Source organism: Athene noctua, chromosome 1, assembly GCF_965140245.1.
Source record: "Athene noctua chromosome 1, bAthNoc1.hap1.1, whole genome shotgun sequence".
NCBI lineage: Eukaryota > Metazoa > Chordata > Aves > Strigiformes > Strigidae > Athene > Athene noctua.
The window spans coordinates 14,872,436-14,886,280 of record NC_134037.1 but is presented as its reverse complement, the minus strand read 5'-3'; the positions used below and the strand labels follow the sequence as shown (position 1 = coordinate 14,886,280).

Sequence of the window (13,845 nt, the reverse complement as noted above, 5' to 3'; positions counted from 1 at the left end):
CCGCTGCCATCGACGCCGAGCCCGCTCTCTCCCCGCCGCGCCTCCTCCCGCAGCCGCCGGTTTTGAAGACCCGGGGCTCCCCCCACCCTGCCCCCCTTCGCGCCCCGCCGGCCGAGGCGGGTCGGGGAGGCGGCGCCCCCCGGGCGGCCCCGCCGCCGCACACAAAGCGGCCGCCCGCCGCCACCGGCCCTTCCTGCGAGCGACGCCCGAGTCCCCGCCTCAACCTGCAGCCTATGAGCGCGGAGGCGCCGCCCCGAGCGGCGGCCGGATCGGGATCGGGATCGCACCCGCCGCCGCGCACCGCCGAGGAGAGCGCCGCGCTCCCGTCCTGCCGCGTCCCGGCCCGTCCCGCGGCCGGCGCCGCCGCGGCCCCCGCGCCCGCGCGGAAAGGAGGCGAGAGAGCGGTGGGTGCCCCGCCGCTGGGGAGGTGCGTGGGGGCGCCGGGCGAGCGCCGCCGCTCCCGCCGGCCCTCCGCAAGGTGTCGCCGTCGGCAGCGGGACGGCGGGACGCGGCGGCTCCCGCCCAGTGCCCGTGTCCCGGGCCGCGGCGGAGAGGTGTGCGCGGGGCAGCGCGGGCCTGGCCGGCGGCCCGCCCGGCACAGGCAGCCCGGCACAGGCAGCCCGGCGCGGCGCCGGCGTGCAAGCCCCGCTCGCCTGCGGGGAGGCAGTCGCTGCAGGACGATTATTCCTGACTATTGACAAAGCCCAGAGTGGAAGCGACTCCCTCGCCCAGCCACTTCCTCTATCCCTCTTTTTTCTTTTCATTGCCCCGGGGGGCGTTTCGCGGGAGATGGCGGCCGCGGGCGGGGGGTCTCCGCGCTGCCGAGCGGCGGCCCAGAGGCGACGCTTCCCCGAGCTCGGGGGCCGGGGTGCCGCGGGGAGGGGGCGGCACAAAGGGACAGCGGCCGCGGCGGGCTCCACGGGCGGGCGCGGAGCGGGGACGGCCCCGGCCCCCCGCGGCAGCCGGGCGCCCTCCCCGGCCCGCCCCTGGCGCTTTCGCACCGGGAGCGGGACCTCATTCTGCTCGCCGAGAATAAAGAGCGAATGGGGCTTTTGGCGCCAAATGCCAGGCACCTCCCTGCTTGTATGGAAATCAGGGAGGTGGGGTTAGGCTGCTCTCGCTTTTTTTTTTTTTTTTTTAGTGCTCTCCTCCCCGGGTGTGTCAGCTTGGGGTTTTTTTTCCTCCTGCTTTTTTTTTTTTTTAATGCCTTTTTGGGGGGTTAATAATATCCAGCAGCTTCAAAGCCAGCCAGTGACAGTCATCTGTCTGCAAGCAAAGGGTGAATGCGGAGGCTTGGGCCAGCCGCGGGGGCCGGGCGGGCTGGCGCTCAGTAAAGTGCAACATACAAGATCATCTGCTTTTTTTTTTTTCTTGCTTTTTTTTTTTTTTCTTTCCCCTTCCCCCCCGCCACTCCTCCCCCTTTGCAACACCCACCACCATCACCAAGGAGGTAAGAAGAGGAAGCTGCAGGGTCTGGGCTTCAGGACAAAAACCCAATCAAATAAATACAATTCCACATCGCATTTGAGTTGCTAAACTAGGGAGGATGGGAAGGGAAAGGAAGCGCAGGGGCATTGCAGTGCGTGAATGGGTTTTTCATTGAGCAGAAGAAAATCCTGGAGGATATTTTTGTTTTGTTTTGGAGCTGTCGCATTGAGATCGCTTGTGTTTTGTAGGTGCCTCTTTACTGCTTTGCATTTTAAACGGTTTAATGTATTTCACGAGTAGAAAAATGTACGATACTGGAAGTGATCAGGGGGCGGGGCAGGGGGAGAGCAGCTGAGCCGGGCTCGTTTCTTTGCATTTCATCATAAGGCTTTTAATGGATTTTTTTTTTTTTTTCCCCTTTTGGTCTCCGTTTCAGCGTCAGCTGTTGTGAACCCAGAAGAACCATTTCCCTTCGCGTTATCTTAACCGAGCTAAGGGGGACGCTTTATGTCTTTTGGGGACTTAAAAGTCTTTTTTTTTTTTTTTTTTTTTTTTTTTTTTAATGTCTGATGCAACTGAGGTCTCGGAAGAGGAATGGGGCTGTGGTTGACTGGTCGTGGCTAGTGAGTGGGGGGTCCTGCCGAGGTAAGGGCAGCAGCGTGCATTTTCCGGAGGTGAGAGGGCTGGAAAGCTGGTGTTTGCAGGAGGTTTGATTACATTGAAGTGGCACAATGTGCAAAGTTGTCCTTGCAACCTCTCCGTTGCTCTTACCTTAAAACTGGAAAAGAGGGGGGAGAAAACTTCCCGTACCTCCTTGGCAAATCAGGAGGCTTTGTTGGTGGCGCCTGGGTGGTTTTAATGCATTTTTGTGCGTGAGATTATTACATAAGGTTGATAATTTCTGTTGCTGCTGGATTTCCCCTCCTCCTCTCCCCCACCCCCCCCACCCCCCTTGTGTTTTGTGCGGATTTCTCTGGCTCGCTTTGAGTGAATGAACTGGCGATTTGCGAAGTTGCAAAGAGCCCCTCCGCCCCCTTTTTTGCATCCTTCTCTCTCCCCTTTGCACTGCTCCGCAGATGACAAAAGGAGTAAACTTCCTCTACTTTTGCTGGCATATTAAGAGCGCTTTCTGGAGAGATTACGGTATCAAAGCCTTGCATCTGTCTACAGTTACTCTTCTGTTTTGAGCGTTTGAAGCAGTTTGGGGAGAGCAGGCGAGTGCTATGTGCAAAAAGCACAGAGGTGCTTTGCATCCTTGCTGTACCTTGCCGGTTGGTTGTGTGTCCTCACGGAGCGCCGGGGAAGGCGGAAAGCTTTGCATGGGGGAGCACTACCTGATCGCTTTTCTTTGAGTATCTTGAGTCGGGAGGAAAGGTGTGTGAGATGCATTTTTTTCTCAACTTACAAAAGGCTCCTGCTTTCTTGGTATTGATGGGATTACTTTTTTTTTTTTTTTCCTTCGGTTGAGAGGAAGGGAGTCACATATCGTGTCTGTTTGTTTCTTCGTGTTTTAATTGTGGTTGTTTTTTTATTTTTATTTTTGGTTCAGTTTCAGGTCTTGGAAGAACCTCTCTTCTATCCCTTGGTGGAAATACCCATAAAACCTGTCTCTAAAATCATTGCCCGACCCAGGGATCAGCAAGAAGAGACCCGTAATGCCAGGAATGGTCAGTAAAAACCCAGACCTCGAGTTCGACTCTTTGCAGCCCTGTTTCTACCCGGACGAAGATGATTTTTATTTGTGCGGGCCGGACTCCGCTCCCCCCGGGGAGGACATCTGGAAAAAGTTTGAGCTACTGCCCACCCCTCCCCTGTCTCCCAGCCGGGCCGGGCTCCAGGAGCACCCCCCGGGGGGGGCCCCGGTGCCGTGGGGAGGCGCGGCCCTGGGGGGCTGCCGCCCCGCCGACCCCCTGGACTGGGCGTCCGAGCTGCTCCTGCTGCCCCCCGAGGCCGACCTGTGGGGCGGCTCGGACGGCGGGGACTTCTTCGAGACGGGCCTCGGCGTGAGCAACAACCTCAACTCCATCATCATCCAGGACTGCATGTGGAGCGGCTTCTCCGCCCGCGAGAAGCTGGAGCGGGCGGTGAGCGAGAAGCTGCAGGGCAAAGCGCCCGCCGCCCTGCCGCCGCCCCCGGTGGCCGCCGCCGCCGCCGCCGCGGGCAGCCCCGCCGCCGCCAGCGGCCGCGCGGAGCTGGGCGGCGCCGTGCCCGAGTGCGTGGACCCGGCCGTGGTCTTCCCCTTCCCCGTCAACAAGCGGGAGGCGGCGGCGGGCCGCGCCGGGGCGGTGGCCGTGCCGGCGGCGGGCGGCGGGGCTCCGCGGGGCGGCCGCCCGCCGCGCCCCGCCGGCGACAGCCGGGCCAGCAGCAGCTCCGGGGACGACACCCTCAGCGACTCGGGTAAGCGCTCGCCCTACGCGGCCGCCCCGTCCCCGGGGCGGAGGGGTGGGGGGCGGCGCCGCCCCCGGGCGCCCGTGGATGGCTCCGCGCCCCCGCCGCGGGCTGCCGGGGGGGCCGGGCGGGGGCGGCTGCGGCCCGGTGCGGTCCCAGGCGGCGGCACCGAGGTGCGGGGCCGGGCGGGGCGCGGGGCGGCCGGCAGGCGGCAGCAGGCGCGGCGGCAGCGGCGGGGCCCCGCGGCCGGGGGCGGCGGGGGCGGCCGGTTCCCGGCCTGGCAGTGGCGGGCCCGGGGCAGCGGCGGGGCCGGAGCCTCACCGGCAGCCCCGGTCCGAGGGGGCTGCGTGGCGCCGAGCGGACCCCTCGGGGCTTGCTTACCTTCCCCGGCCCCCCGCGGCTGGCGTGCTCCATCCCGGCGGCCGTGCCGGGGGGGTTGGAGCGCAGAGCGGGCTGCCGCTGCCACCCTGGGGAGGGGGTCCGTGGGGGAGGACCGTGCGTGCCTTTAGGCGAGATTTGGGAAGGCTGGAGCAGCCTGGTGACCCCGCAGAGCGGCGCTTGCACTTACAGGACCTAAAAATGCCCGGAAGGGCCTCCTGTCCGTGCCTGCAGAGGGGTCCCCTTGGGCTGAAACGTGGTTTCGCGTGTGTAGACGAGCTGGGCCGTGTGACCATCGCCATAAAGTTGGTGATCCGTCCCGAGTTTCAAAGCCTGCTGTCCCTTTAATGTCTGGTTTGACAGCTTTGGGTGAGGAAGCACTTCCAACAGCTGTCTTCTTGGCAGTGCACCAAGCGCCGGCTTAAAGGGTCCCCGGCTGGAGCAGCTTCACCTTCTGCCTCAGAACAAACCCAGCGATTGTTTCGTTTTCCGGCTGCTTTTCTACCAAGCAGGGGCTGTGTTGTGGCACTGTGCATGCCTTTTGTACCGCAGCTCTACAATTCCGTCCAAAATACGTACATTCTGCCTAAAAACTCTTCACTGCCGTTATGATGATGTGGGTGGTAGCCCCGCTTTGATTGAGAATTTGAAGGGTTTTTTCAAAACCCTTATTAAAACTTTCAGAAATCACAGTTCCTCAGTCATTTCATGTGTATTACATACTTTTCCAGATCTATATCTGACTACACATGGTGGGCACACCCTGTTTTTGCCATCAGTTACTTCACTGCTGCTTTACTATACTTTGTCAATAAATACATCTGGCTTGATACTTGTTCAGAGTATTTTCTGTGAGAATAACGTCTGTTCTATTTTCCATTTTCTCTTACCAAAAGATGATGAAGATGAGGAGGAAGAGGATGAAGAAGAAGAAATAGATGTTGTGACAGTGGAGAAAAGACGCTCCTCCTCCAACAAGGCTGTTACCACCCTTACTATTACAGTGCGTCCTAAGAATACCACTTTTCCATCAGTCAGGACACAGCAGAATGAACTGATTTTAAAGCGTTGCGCACCAATTCACCAGCAGCATAATTATGCCGCTCCTTCTCCATACGTGGAGAGTGAAGATGCTCCACCACAGAAAAAGTTAAAAACCGAGGTGCCCCGTCCAGTAAAACCTACGATCCAACCAAAGTCAAAGAGTTCAAGTCCTCGAAACTCTGATTCAGAGGATAGTGAACGTCGACGCAACCATAATATACTGGAGCGTCAACGGCGTAATGATCTGCGGTCAAGTTTCCTCACATTAAGGGACCATGTTCCAGAACTGGTTAAAAATGAGAAAGCTGCAAAAGTTGTGATTTTGAAAAAAGCCACTGAATATGTTCATTCCCTTCAGGCTGAGGAGCAGAAGTTATTGCTAGAAAAGGAAAAATTGCAAGCCAGGCAACAACAATTGCTAAAGAAAATAGAATACAAGCGGACTTGCTAAACTTTTTTTGTTCTTTTTTTTTTTTTTTTTTTTTTGACTGACCAGGACAGTCATTGCCACTTTGCACATTTTTGATTCTTTAAAAAAAATTGTGTTTTTTGACGTTAAGAATGTTGGTTTTACTTTCAATCCAGTCCCTGAAGTAATCGACAAACTATATTATCCGGGTACGGAGCAAATGGATGTTCTTGCAAGAAGCTGATTGCAAGACTACCAAACAACAATGGACTGCCTTTGTTTTTCTTAAGAACTGTAGATGGTGGGGATTTTTTTTTTTTAATTGTTGTGAGCATTTGGAGCTGCTGATGACATCTAGTTGAGTTTTAAAATGTTCATTCCTAAGTTTTATGGTGCTTATGTTCTAACAGATGTTACTTTAGGGGTTGGCATTTTGTACCCCTGTGGGAATTTTCTGTAAATACCATCTACACACTTGCCTTTTGTACATGTCTTGGGTTATGAGAGGTGGCTTTTGCTACCAGTATTAGACTGGAAGTTCATACCTAAGTACTGTAATACCTCAATGTTTGAGGAGCATGTTTTTGTATACAAATATATTGTTAATCTCTGTTATGTACTGTACTAATTCTTACATTGCCTGTATACTTTAGTATGATGCTGATACATAACTAAATTTGATACTTATATTTTCGTATGAAAATGAGTTGTGAAAGTTTTGAGTAGATATTACTTTATCACTTTTTTGAACTAAGAAACTTTTGTAAAGAAATTTACTATATATGCCTTTTCCTAGCCTGTTTCTTCCAGTTAATGTATTTGTTCATGTTTGGTGCATAGAACTGGGTAACTGCAAAGTTCTGTGTTTAATTTCTTCCAACGATGTACATTTAGTGCTGCGTCTTATAGCACTTTGAAATACCTCATGTTTATGAAAATAAATAGCAATTACATAATGTGCCATTTACTTTTTCTTAATTAAATTAAGTTCTTACAAATATCCTTAACTTTGCAATGCACAGAAAGTACAAAAACATGGTCCCATATGCTAGGCAGGACATTTCCATTTCTGGTTTAAAAGTAATTGTAGTAAGAACAATTTTCCTATTCTTTCTTGCTTTCGGATGTTTCTTGTGAAGTCAGGATCATCCCAGGGGACTGAATGTACCACAGTTAATGGAAAGACTTCTGTGTCTTGTGAAGACTTTCTGGAATACTCTCACTGTATGCAGAGAATTGTAAGGGATCAGAAACAGCCAGCATGCTTCTGCTAAGGGCCTGGCCAGTGTGGTAGATGGGTGGAGAAGTAAATAATAGAGGTACACTTGCTACAGCACAGAAAATGACATACTTGTAGTAAACAAAGGTCTTGACTGCTGTTCTTGTTTGCATTACAAAAGGCTTAACCTCAAAGGGGTTCATCATTGCATAGGAGAATTAATGTTCTTGTTTGTAGCTGAAGATCCTGTGTGTTACTACTTGTGCTAAGTTAGTAAAACTAAAAACCCCAGGGAAGATGCAGAGCTCTGAAGCATCCATCAAATGAACAATGAATCTTGGCAGGTGGTTGTCTCAAGAGGTGTGATGGCAGTTCTTTTATTTTCTAGTCTGTACAGGTATTTCTGACATTGTCTTCCCCGCAGTGAACTTGAAAAATTAGGTATGCCTTAATGACCAAATGGCCATTAAGTTGTTTAAGGATAACTTGCAAGGAGCTAGTCTGGGGCATCTACCCCTACTTTAGCCACAAAGAAAGTAACTTGCTTGGTGATGGAGGTACAGAACATCTCTATTTGCCATGAGGTAACAGAGTTAAGAGCAGTTTGGACGCAAAATCACCACAGTAATGGATGTGCCATGTGTCTGCCCGACAGTAGCTTGTTGGTGTACCCGTGACCTGTGCATTTTTGGGCCCCAGGCAGCTTCTCTACCAGGAACACTGGGAACTGTATTTACTAATATTTTACTGCAGTAAATCCAGATCCTTCACGGGCAAAAATGTTGAGATTCAACTAGGCCTTATGCAAGTTTATGCCATTTGAAGAACTGGCCTGAATAGACTTAATAGCTGCTAAATTTGAACTTGAGGACAATGATCATTCCATAGAATCTTATTTTCATCGCCTTAATGTGGACTTGATCATGCTTCTTCCACTTTCTCAGTACAGTGAAAAACCAGTAAAAGACAAAGCCTGAGCAGAGACAGTTTGTGTGGACAATCACAGGGTACATTTAATTTTACTAGCTACAACAAAATTTTCAACCCCCATTTTATTTTCAATTTTTGTTGAAGTGCTGTTGTACTGTTTTCAAACAAGGTACAAGTAACATGAGTCTTGAAGGAGAAGGAAGGCTTTTCAAACATCCATTGTGTTTTATTTCTAACCTGTGCATGCTTGTCTTCCAGCAAGAGCTTCTTAACATGAGTTTACAGTTTAGACTTAGTATAACATTAAAAAAAAGTTACAGCTGTATACTGGCCAAATACATTCCTAGCAGATACAAATCATGTTTTGAATAAAAATCAGAATGATCTGTCACTGTCTCTTTACAGTCTAGGAATGTATTGACTGAGGATTGAACATGCAAAATTGAACAGAGATGAGTCTGGCTCCACCTTCTCTGTAACCTCCCATTAGGTAGTTGAAGACAGCAATTACTTCTCTTTTCTCTTCTTGAGACAACCCAGTTCTGCCTTGTATTGTTGTGGTATTCGAGCATTTAGAGTATAATAAAGGTGTCAAATACTCTGTTTTGTTTGGATATTCACAAATCCCATTTGAAAGCCTCAGTTCCAATGTGCAAGTCTTGGTCTGATCCTTTGAATTAGTGATAAAGGTCTAACTGATGTCAATGGAGATAGAATCTGGCCCCATATGGTTCAGAAATGCTCCCATACTGTACTGTACTGTTTGCTGCTATATATTGTACTGCCAGTACTTTGGGTTTCTCTTTTTTTTTTTCAGTACTTTGGGTTTGTCTTTTTTTTCTTCTTCTTCTTCTTTTAAATAACTTTCAGAAGTTAATATGTTTGTTTTCATATTGCTGTAGGGAGCAAGTTGTCAAGGACAAATGTGTTTGTAAATAAAAATCTCAGTTGTAGGATGTTATTTAAGTTACAGTTGTTAAATAGAAGATAGTGTTTTTTCATTCTTTTGTATTCACATGATAAAAGTAATTGAGAAGTGTAGGAAAGATAGCTTTTGGAAAGAAGAGGTAAACAATTCATTTAGTAATATTTTCTGAAAAATCAGTACCCGAAAGGGTACATAGAGGACGGAGACATAGCCACAACAGTAACAAAAGATCCTTCTGCACGTGTATCTCCAGTGAAGGGTCCATGACGACTCAGTCAAATAATAAATTGAGATAATATTCCTTTTTTTTTAATATACATACCTACATTTGCATAACAAATGCAAACATAGCTGTCTGGAGAATCTGTTAGAAAATATGTCAAGCACTTAATAACTGCTTATTAAAAAGCGGGTATTGCCAATTCCTGAAGGGAAAACTGAATTAAATTGATTGCATTCTTATCTGATCTGCTATAAAAATTCCCAAGTTCTTTTTCATAGAAGACAGAATCTGCTGGTGGAATCAGATGGTTTCCTCCCAAATCACATATGCCAGAGGATGATCTTTCACGTTTCTGTTTATTTTCTTTAAAATACCACTAAGAACACAAGGGTCTTGAAACACCAAAATGAAATGATTCTTCCATAAACTAGTGTAAGTAAAACACCAGTGGGAGAGCTTAAAAAGGTGAAATGTGTTAATGATGTCATTACCACTAGGTCACCTGTTGTTAGGAGTGTGAAGAAAAGTGCATTTCTTAAACCCCAAGCTGCTGTTATAGCAACTTATCACCAGGTCTTGGCATGACTGCTTGAGAGTTCATGATGTGTATAATTTGCAGAGGGCACATTTGCTCCTGGTAAGTATACTGATAAACCAAGCTAGCATAAAATGACTTTAAAAGGATTCCATTCTTAAGCCAGAATTTCCTGGCTTGTAGCTGGTTTAAATCAGAAGATTTAATTTTATTTAAAGTTTTAAGTTTGGGATCATTAATTTAATGACTTTTTTATGTACCATGTTGTTTATCACACTCTTGGCAAGTGCTTCATGATTTATACCTGTATTCCTTTCTTTTCCTTGTCTCCATTTCCCCTTTTTCTCCTTCCCCTTTCTCTTCCCTTTTGTGCCTAAACTACATGTGGTGTCTCTTCTCTTAGGAGCCCAAAGCCATCAAATTTAAGGGATTTGGGGTGTCACAATGACCCCTTTAAAATAAGCAGGGATTTCATTAGAAACCCACAGCACTCCCAGAAATCTCACAGGAAAGTAATGGTGCAAACATGGAAGAGAAGCTGACTATAGAGCAGAGCACCATCTTGTCTCAGTAATTGCCTGAATTTAGAGCCCTTGGTCTGTGCCCGGACGAGTCTGCACTTCTGCTGGGCTACCTTTTCCAGTCTGCCACCATAGCTAGTTTTTGCTGCCTTCTGCTTGTGCTGACCCTGAAAGGAGGCTTAGTCACAGCAGAACAGGCATTTTGCTGTTAGGTTGCACGAGGTGATAATTTCCCCTGCTTTGAAGAAAAACCATTGAATGGTTTTGGTTGGAAGGGTCCTTAAAATCATCCAGTTCCAACCCCCCTGCCATGGGCAGGGACACCTTCCCCTAGCCCAGGTTGTTCAAAGCCCCGTCCAACCTGGCCTGGAACACTGCCAGGGAGGGGGCAGCCACAGCTGCTCTGGGCAACCTGTGCCAGTGTCTCACCATCCTCACAGGAAAGAATTTCTTCCTTATATCTAATCTAAATCTACTCTCTTTCAGTTCAAAGCCATTGCCCCTTGTTCTGTCACTACATATCCTTGTAAAAAGACCCTCCCCAGCTTTCCTGTAGCCCCCTTTAGGTAATTTAAAGACTCTATGAGGTCGCTCCAGAACCTTCTCTTCTCTAGGCTGAAGCCTGACTCTCTCAACCTATCTTCATAGGAGACTTGCTTCAGCCCCCTGATCATCTCTGTGGCCTCCTCTGGACTCACACCAAGAGGTCCATGTCCTTCTTATGCTGGGAGCCCCAGAGCTGGACTCAGTACTCCAGACTACACATACATCTGTGATTCTCATCCAGCTTTGTGCCCCTGCTGGCCAGATCCTTCTTTCAATTAGATTAATTAGATACAGATTTGATCAACATTTGACCCAGAGAAGAAAAAATGGTATCTTCATCTCTGAGCTGTGAAGATTCATTGTATGCATCCCGTATAGACTGACATACATGCTGCATGCACACAAGGAATTCCATTTGTGTTGATTCATGAACTCTGGTAAATAAAGACAAGTGTGTATTTTAAGAGTAACAGGACTGTCCACTTGGTCCTTTGAAGAAAAAGCAAACAAATGTATTTTGTTTTCTGTATTTATGATCACAATATGATGCACCTAAATAATAATGAATTTTTAAAAATGTACCTACAAAGTAAATACAATTAATAGCAAGTACTTTTTAACTCCATGATGAAATGGATGGGTGTGTAGACTTATCAGTCTTAAAATTTATCAGACATATAACTGAATTATGACCTATTTGTTACTGATCTCTGAACTGTTGAGTTACATTTCATATGTGTAATCATTGTTAGGCTCCAGTATTACAGCTGCTCTATTTGTGAGCTGTGTCATTTGCCATGATATAGTTCTTCCATCTGACATTATGTAGATAAGTGGAGACATTTTCATTTTACAGTAAAATAAGGTTATTTCTTTTGTCTCGTTCTCTCCTCCCAATTTCCCAAACTCATTTGTCTGTTTTAAGTATTTACTGCTTTCTATCTGCTTTCTATCTTCTATACTGCATGCGTTTAGGGAGAAGAACTATCTTCTGTGATACCTGTCTGAAGCTGAGGTTAGATTGTGTTCCTGTGAGTTGCTATATCGATCATTACCAAATTATGACAAGAGTTATACTGTGCAAAAGAACAGTGTCTAACAGCTAAACATAGTGTAGTTTTATTTTGCGGGTGGGATGAGTCATGTTTTCTGCACCTGTGTAGTTATACCTTCTAATCTAGAAGCATTACAAGCATTACACTGTTCCAAGTACCTCACTGTTTAGCTTCCTAATTCTCCTTATGTAGCCACCAGAGAGACACAGGCTCTTCCTAGAGGACAAGTCAGAGCATCTACCTTGGGAACAGACCCAAATACTACTGTGTACTGTGAGGAAAGAGTGATTACAATATGGAATGGGTGATTACATGAATTATTTAAGGACTTTTTCATTGCTGCTGGGTACCATCAACAGGTTGTTTATCTATAGCTGATCTCACTTACCAGATGAAATATAAAGCAATGATTTGGAGAAAACTGCAGGTTAATAGATTTCTTTCTTAGAATAAACCAGTAAATGAATGTAGGATATATAGTTAATTTAATCAGTGTAGTCATTTTAGTTGTAATTAAATAAAACACTTGAATGCCACTTATCTCCATTTTGCTTCCTGACACTATCAAAAATAAGTACATAGTGTTTTAGCATTCAAATATTTCAATTCCTCATAGAAGAAAGCAGTGTATGTGTGTAGCAAATGAGAATATTATTTGGGTTGGTATTTTTAGTGTCTCTATACCAATAGCATTTTTTCTTGTGCAATACATGGCAGTTACATTTGGACATATCTTTGTTTCTTCAGTATGACATAGACTTAACAATAAGTACATTGTAATTAAATATTGTAATTAAATTAATTTAAATATGCAATTAGCGTTGCCATTCATGACATAGGAGATGAGGGAACTACCAAATATCATATACAGTGTTCACCGGTGGTTAGAGTAGCTGGGAAGCCTCATAAAATGTTTTTAAAACCACTTAGGCAATTTTTCTTTTAAATTCCTAAGATCAATATTAAAATATCCTTGAAATATTGTTATGTATTTGCTTTTTAGTCTAGAAATTATCTCTGTCTTCTAAATTGTCATTATTTTGGGCAGTGTTTGGAAAGGAACAATGTCAAAGAAAGGAAATTGCAGTGTCGTTGATATTCACATCCTTGGAGTTATGTGCCAGGGTCCTTAAGGTAGAAATTAATCTGTAGTCTCTGTGGGGGATTGTGAGATGTTGATTCAATATGAGGAATGTGAAGGAAAAAAATAATAATAAAAAAGGTGCAAATGATAAAGACTTCATTATTTTCCCCAAAAATGTAAAGTAACTAATTATGCAAATGAGGGGATGAAACTCAACCTAATAGCCAGTGGTGATGCTTGAGTGTATTCTTGAAGGTGTTCCGTAGCAGGAATTATAACCAGATATTTTATAGAATCATAGAACTGTTCGGTTTGGAAGGGACCTTTAAAGGCCATATAGTCCAACCCCCCTGCAATGAGCAGGGACATCTTCAACTAAATCAGGTTGCTCAGAGCCCCGTCCAACCTGCCCTTGAATGTTTCCAGGGATGGGGCATCAACCACCTCTCTGGGCAACCTGTGCCAGTGTTTCACCATCCCCACTCTAAAAAATTTCTTCCTTATGTCTGGTCAAAATTTACCCTCATTTAGTTTAAAGCCATTACCCCTCGTCCTATGACTACAGGCCCTACTAAAAAGCTTGTCTCCATCTTCCTTATAAACCCTCTTTAAGTACTGAAAAGCTGCAACGGTCTTCAAAGAGCCTTCCTTCTGCAGACTGAACAACCCCAACTCTCTCAGTCTTTCTTCATGGAAGGGGTATTCCATCCCCCTGATCATTTTTGTGGCCCTCCTCTGGACCTGCTCCAACAGATCCATGTCTTTCCTGTGCTAAGGACCCCAGAGGTGGATGCACCACTCCAGGTAGGGTCTCACCAATGCAGAGTAGAGGGGGAGAATCCCCTCCCTCAACCTGCTGGCCACGCTTCTTTTGCAGCAGCCCAGGGTACAGTTGGCTTTCTGGGCTCAGAGTGCACATTGTCAGCTCATGTCCAGCTTTTCATCCACCAGCATCCCCAAATCCTTCTCCACAGGGCTGTTCTCAATCCCTTCATCCCTCAGCCTGTACTGATACTGAGGATTTCCCCAACTCAGATGTAGGACCTTGCACTTGGCCTTGTTGAACCTCATGAGGTTCACATGGGCCCACTTCTCCAGCTTGTGAGGTCCCTGTGGATGGCATCCTGTCCCTCAGGTGTGCCAACTGCACCACTCAG

The 13,845-nt window shown here is 47.1% G+C and overlaps 1 protein-coding gene across 6 annotated transcripts; it reads left to right on the top strand.

Moving 5' to 3' along the window:
* The first annotated feature begins 297 nt into the window (after nt 1-297).
* On the top strand, nt 298-6,593 carry MYCN (MYCN proto-oncogene, bHLH transcription factor). 6 transcript variants are annotated; one of them, XM_074922026.1, is made up of 3 exons: nt 298-404; nt 2,978-3,825; nt 5,091-6,593. In XM_074922026.1, exons 2-3 carry the CDS (start codon nt 3,084-3,086, stop codon nt 5,687-5,689), a joined length of 1,341 nt encoding a protein of 446 aa, XP_074778127.1. In that variant the 5' UTR covers nt 298-404; nt 2,978-3,083; the 3' UTR covers nt 5,690-6,593. The 6 variants fall into 6 exon arrangements, with proteins under 6 accessions (XP_074778127.1, XP_074778151.1, XP_074778118.1 ...); XM_074922050.1 differs by lacking the exon at nt 298-404 and adding an exon at nt 413-427 and having other exon boundaries at nt 2,984-3,825; XM_074922017.1 differs by lacking the exon at nt 298-404 and adding an exon at nt 877-1,672.
* Nucleotides 6,594-13,845: the final 7,252 nt, after the last annotated feature.

Bases quoted from the DNA above. Each gene is read 5' to 3' on its own strand.
- MYCN (XM_074922026.1), top strand. From the start codon at position 3,084: ATGCCAGGAATGGTCAGTAAAAACCCAGACCTCGAGTTCGACTCTTTG. The intron at 3,826-5,090 runs GTAAGCGCTCGC...TCTTACCAAAAG, and splicing joins CGACACCCTCAGCGACTCGG to ATGATGAAGATGAGGAGGAA.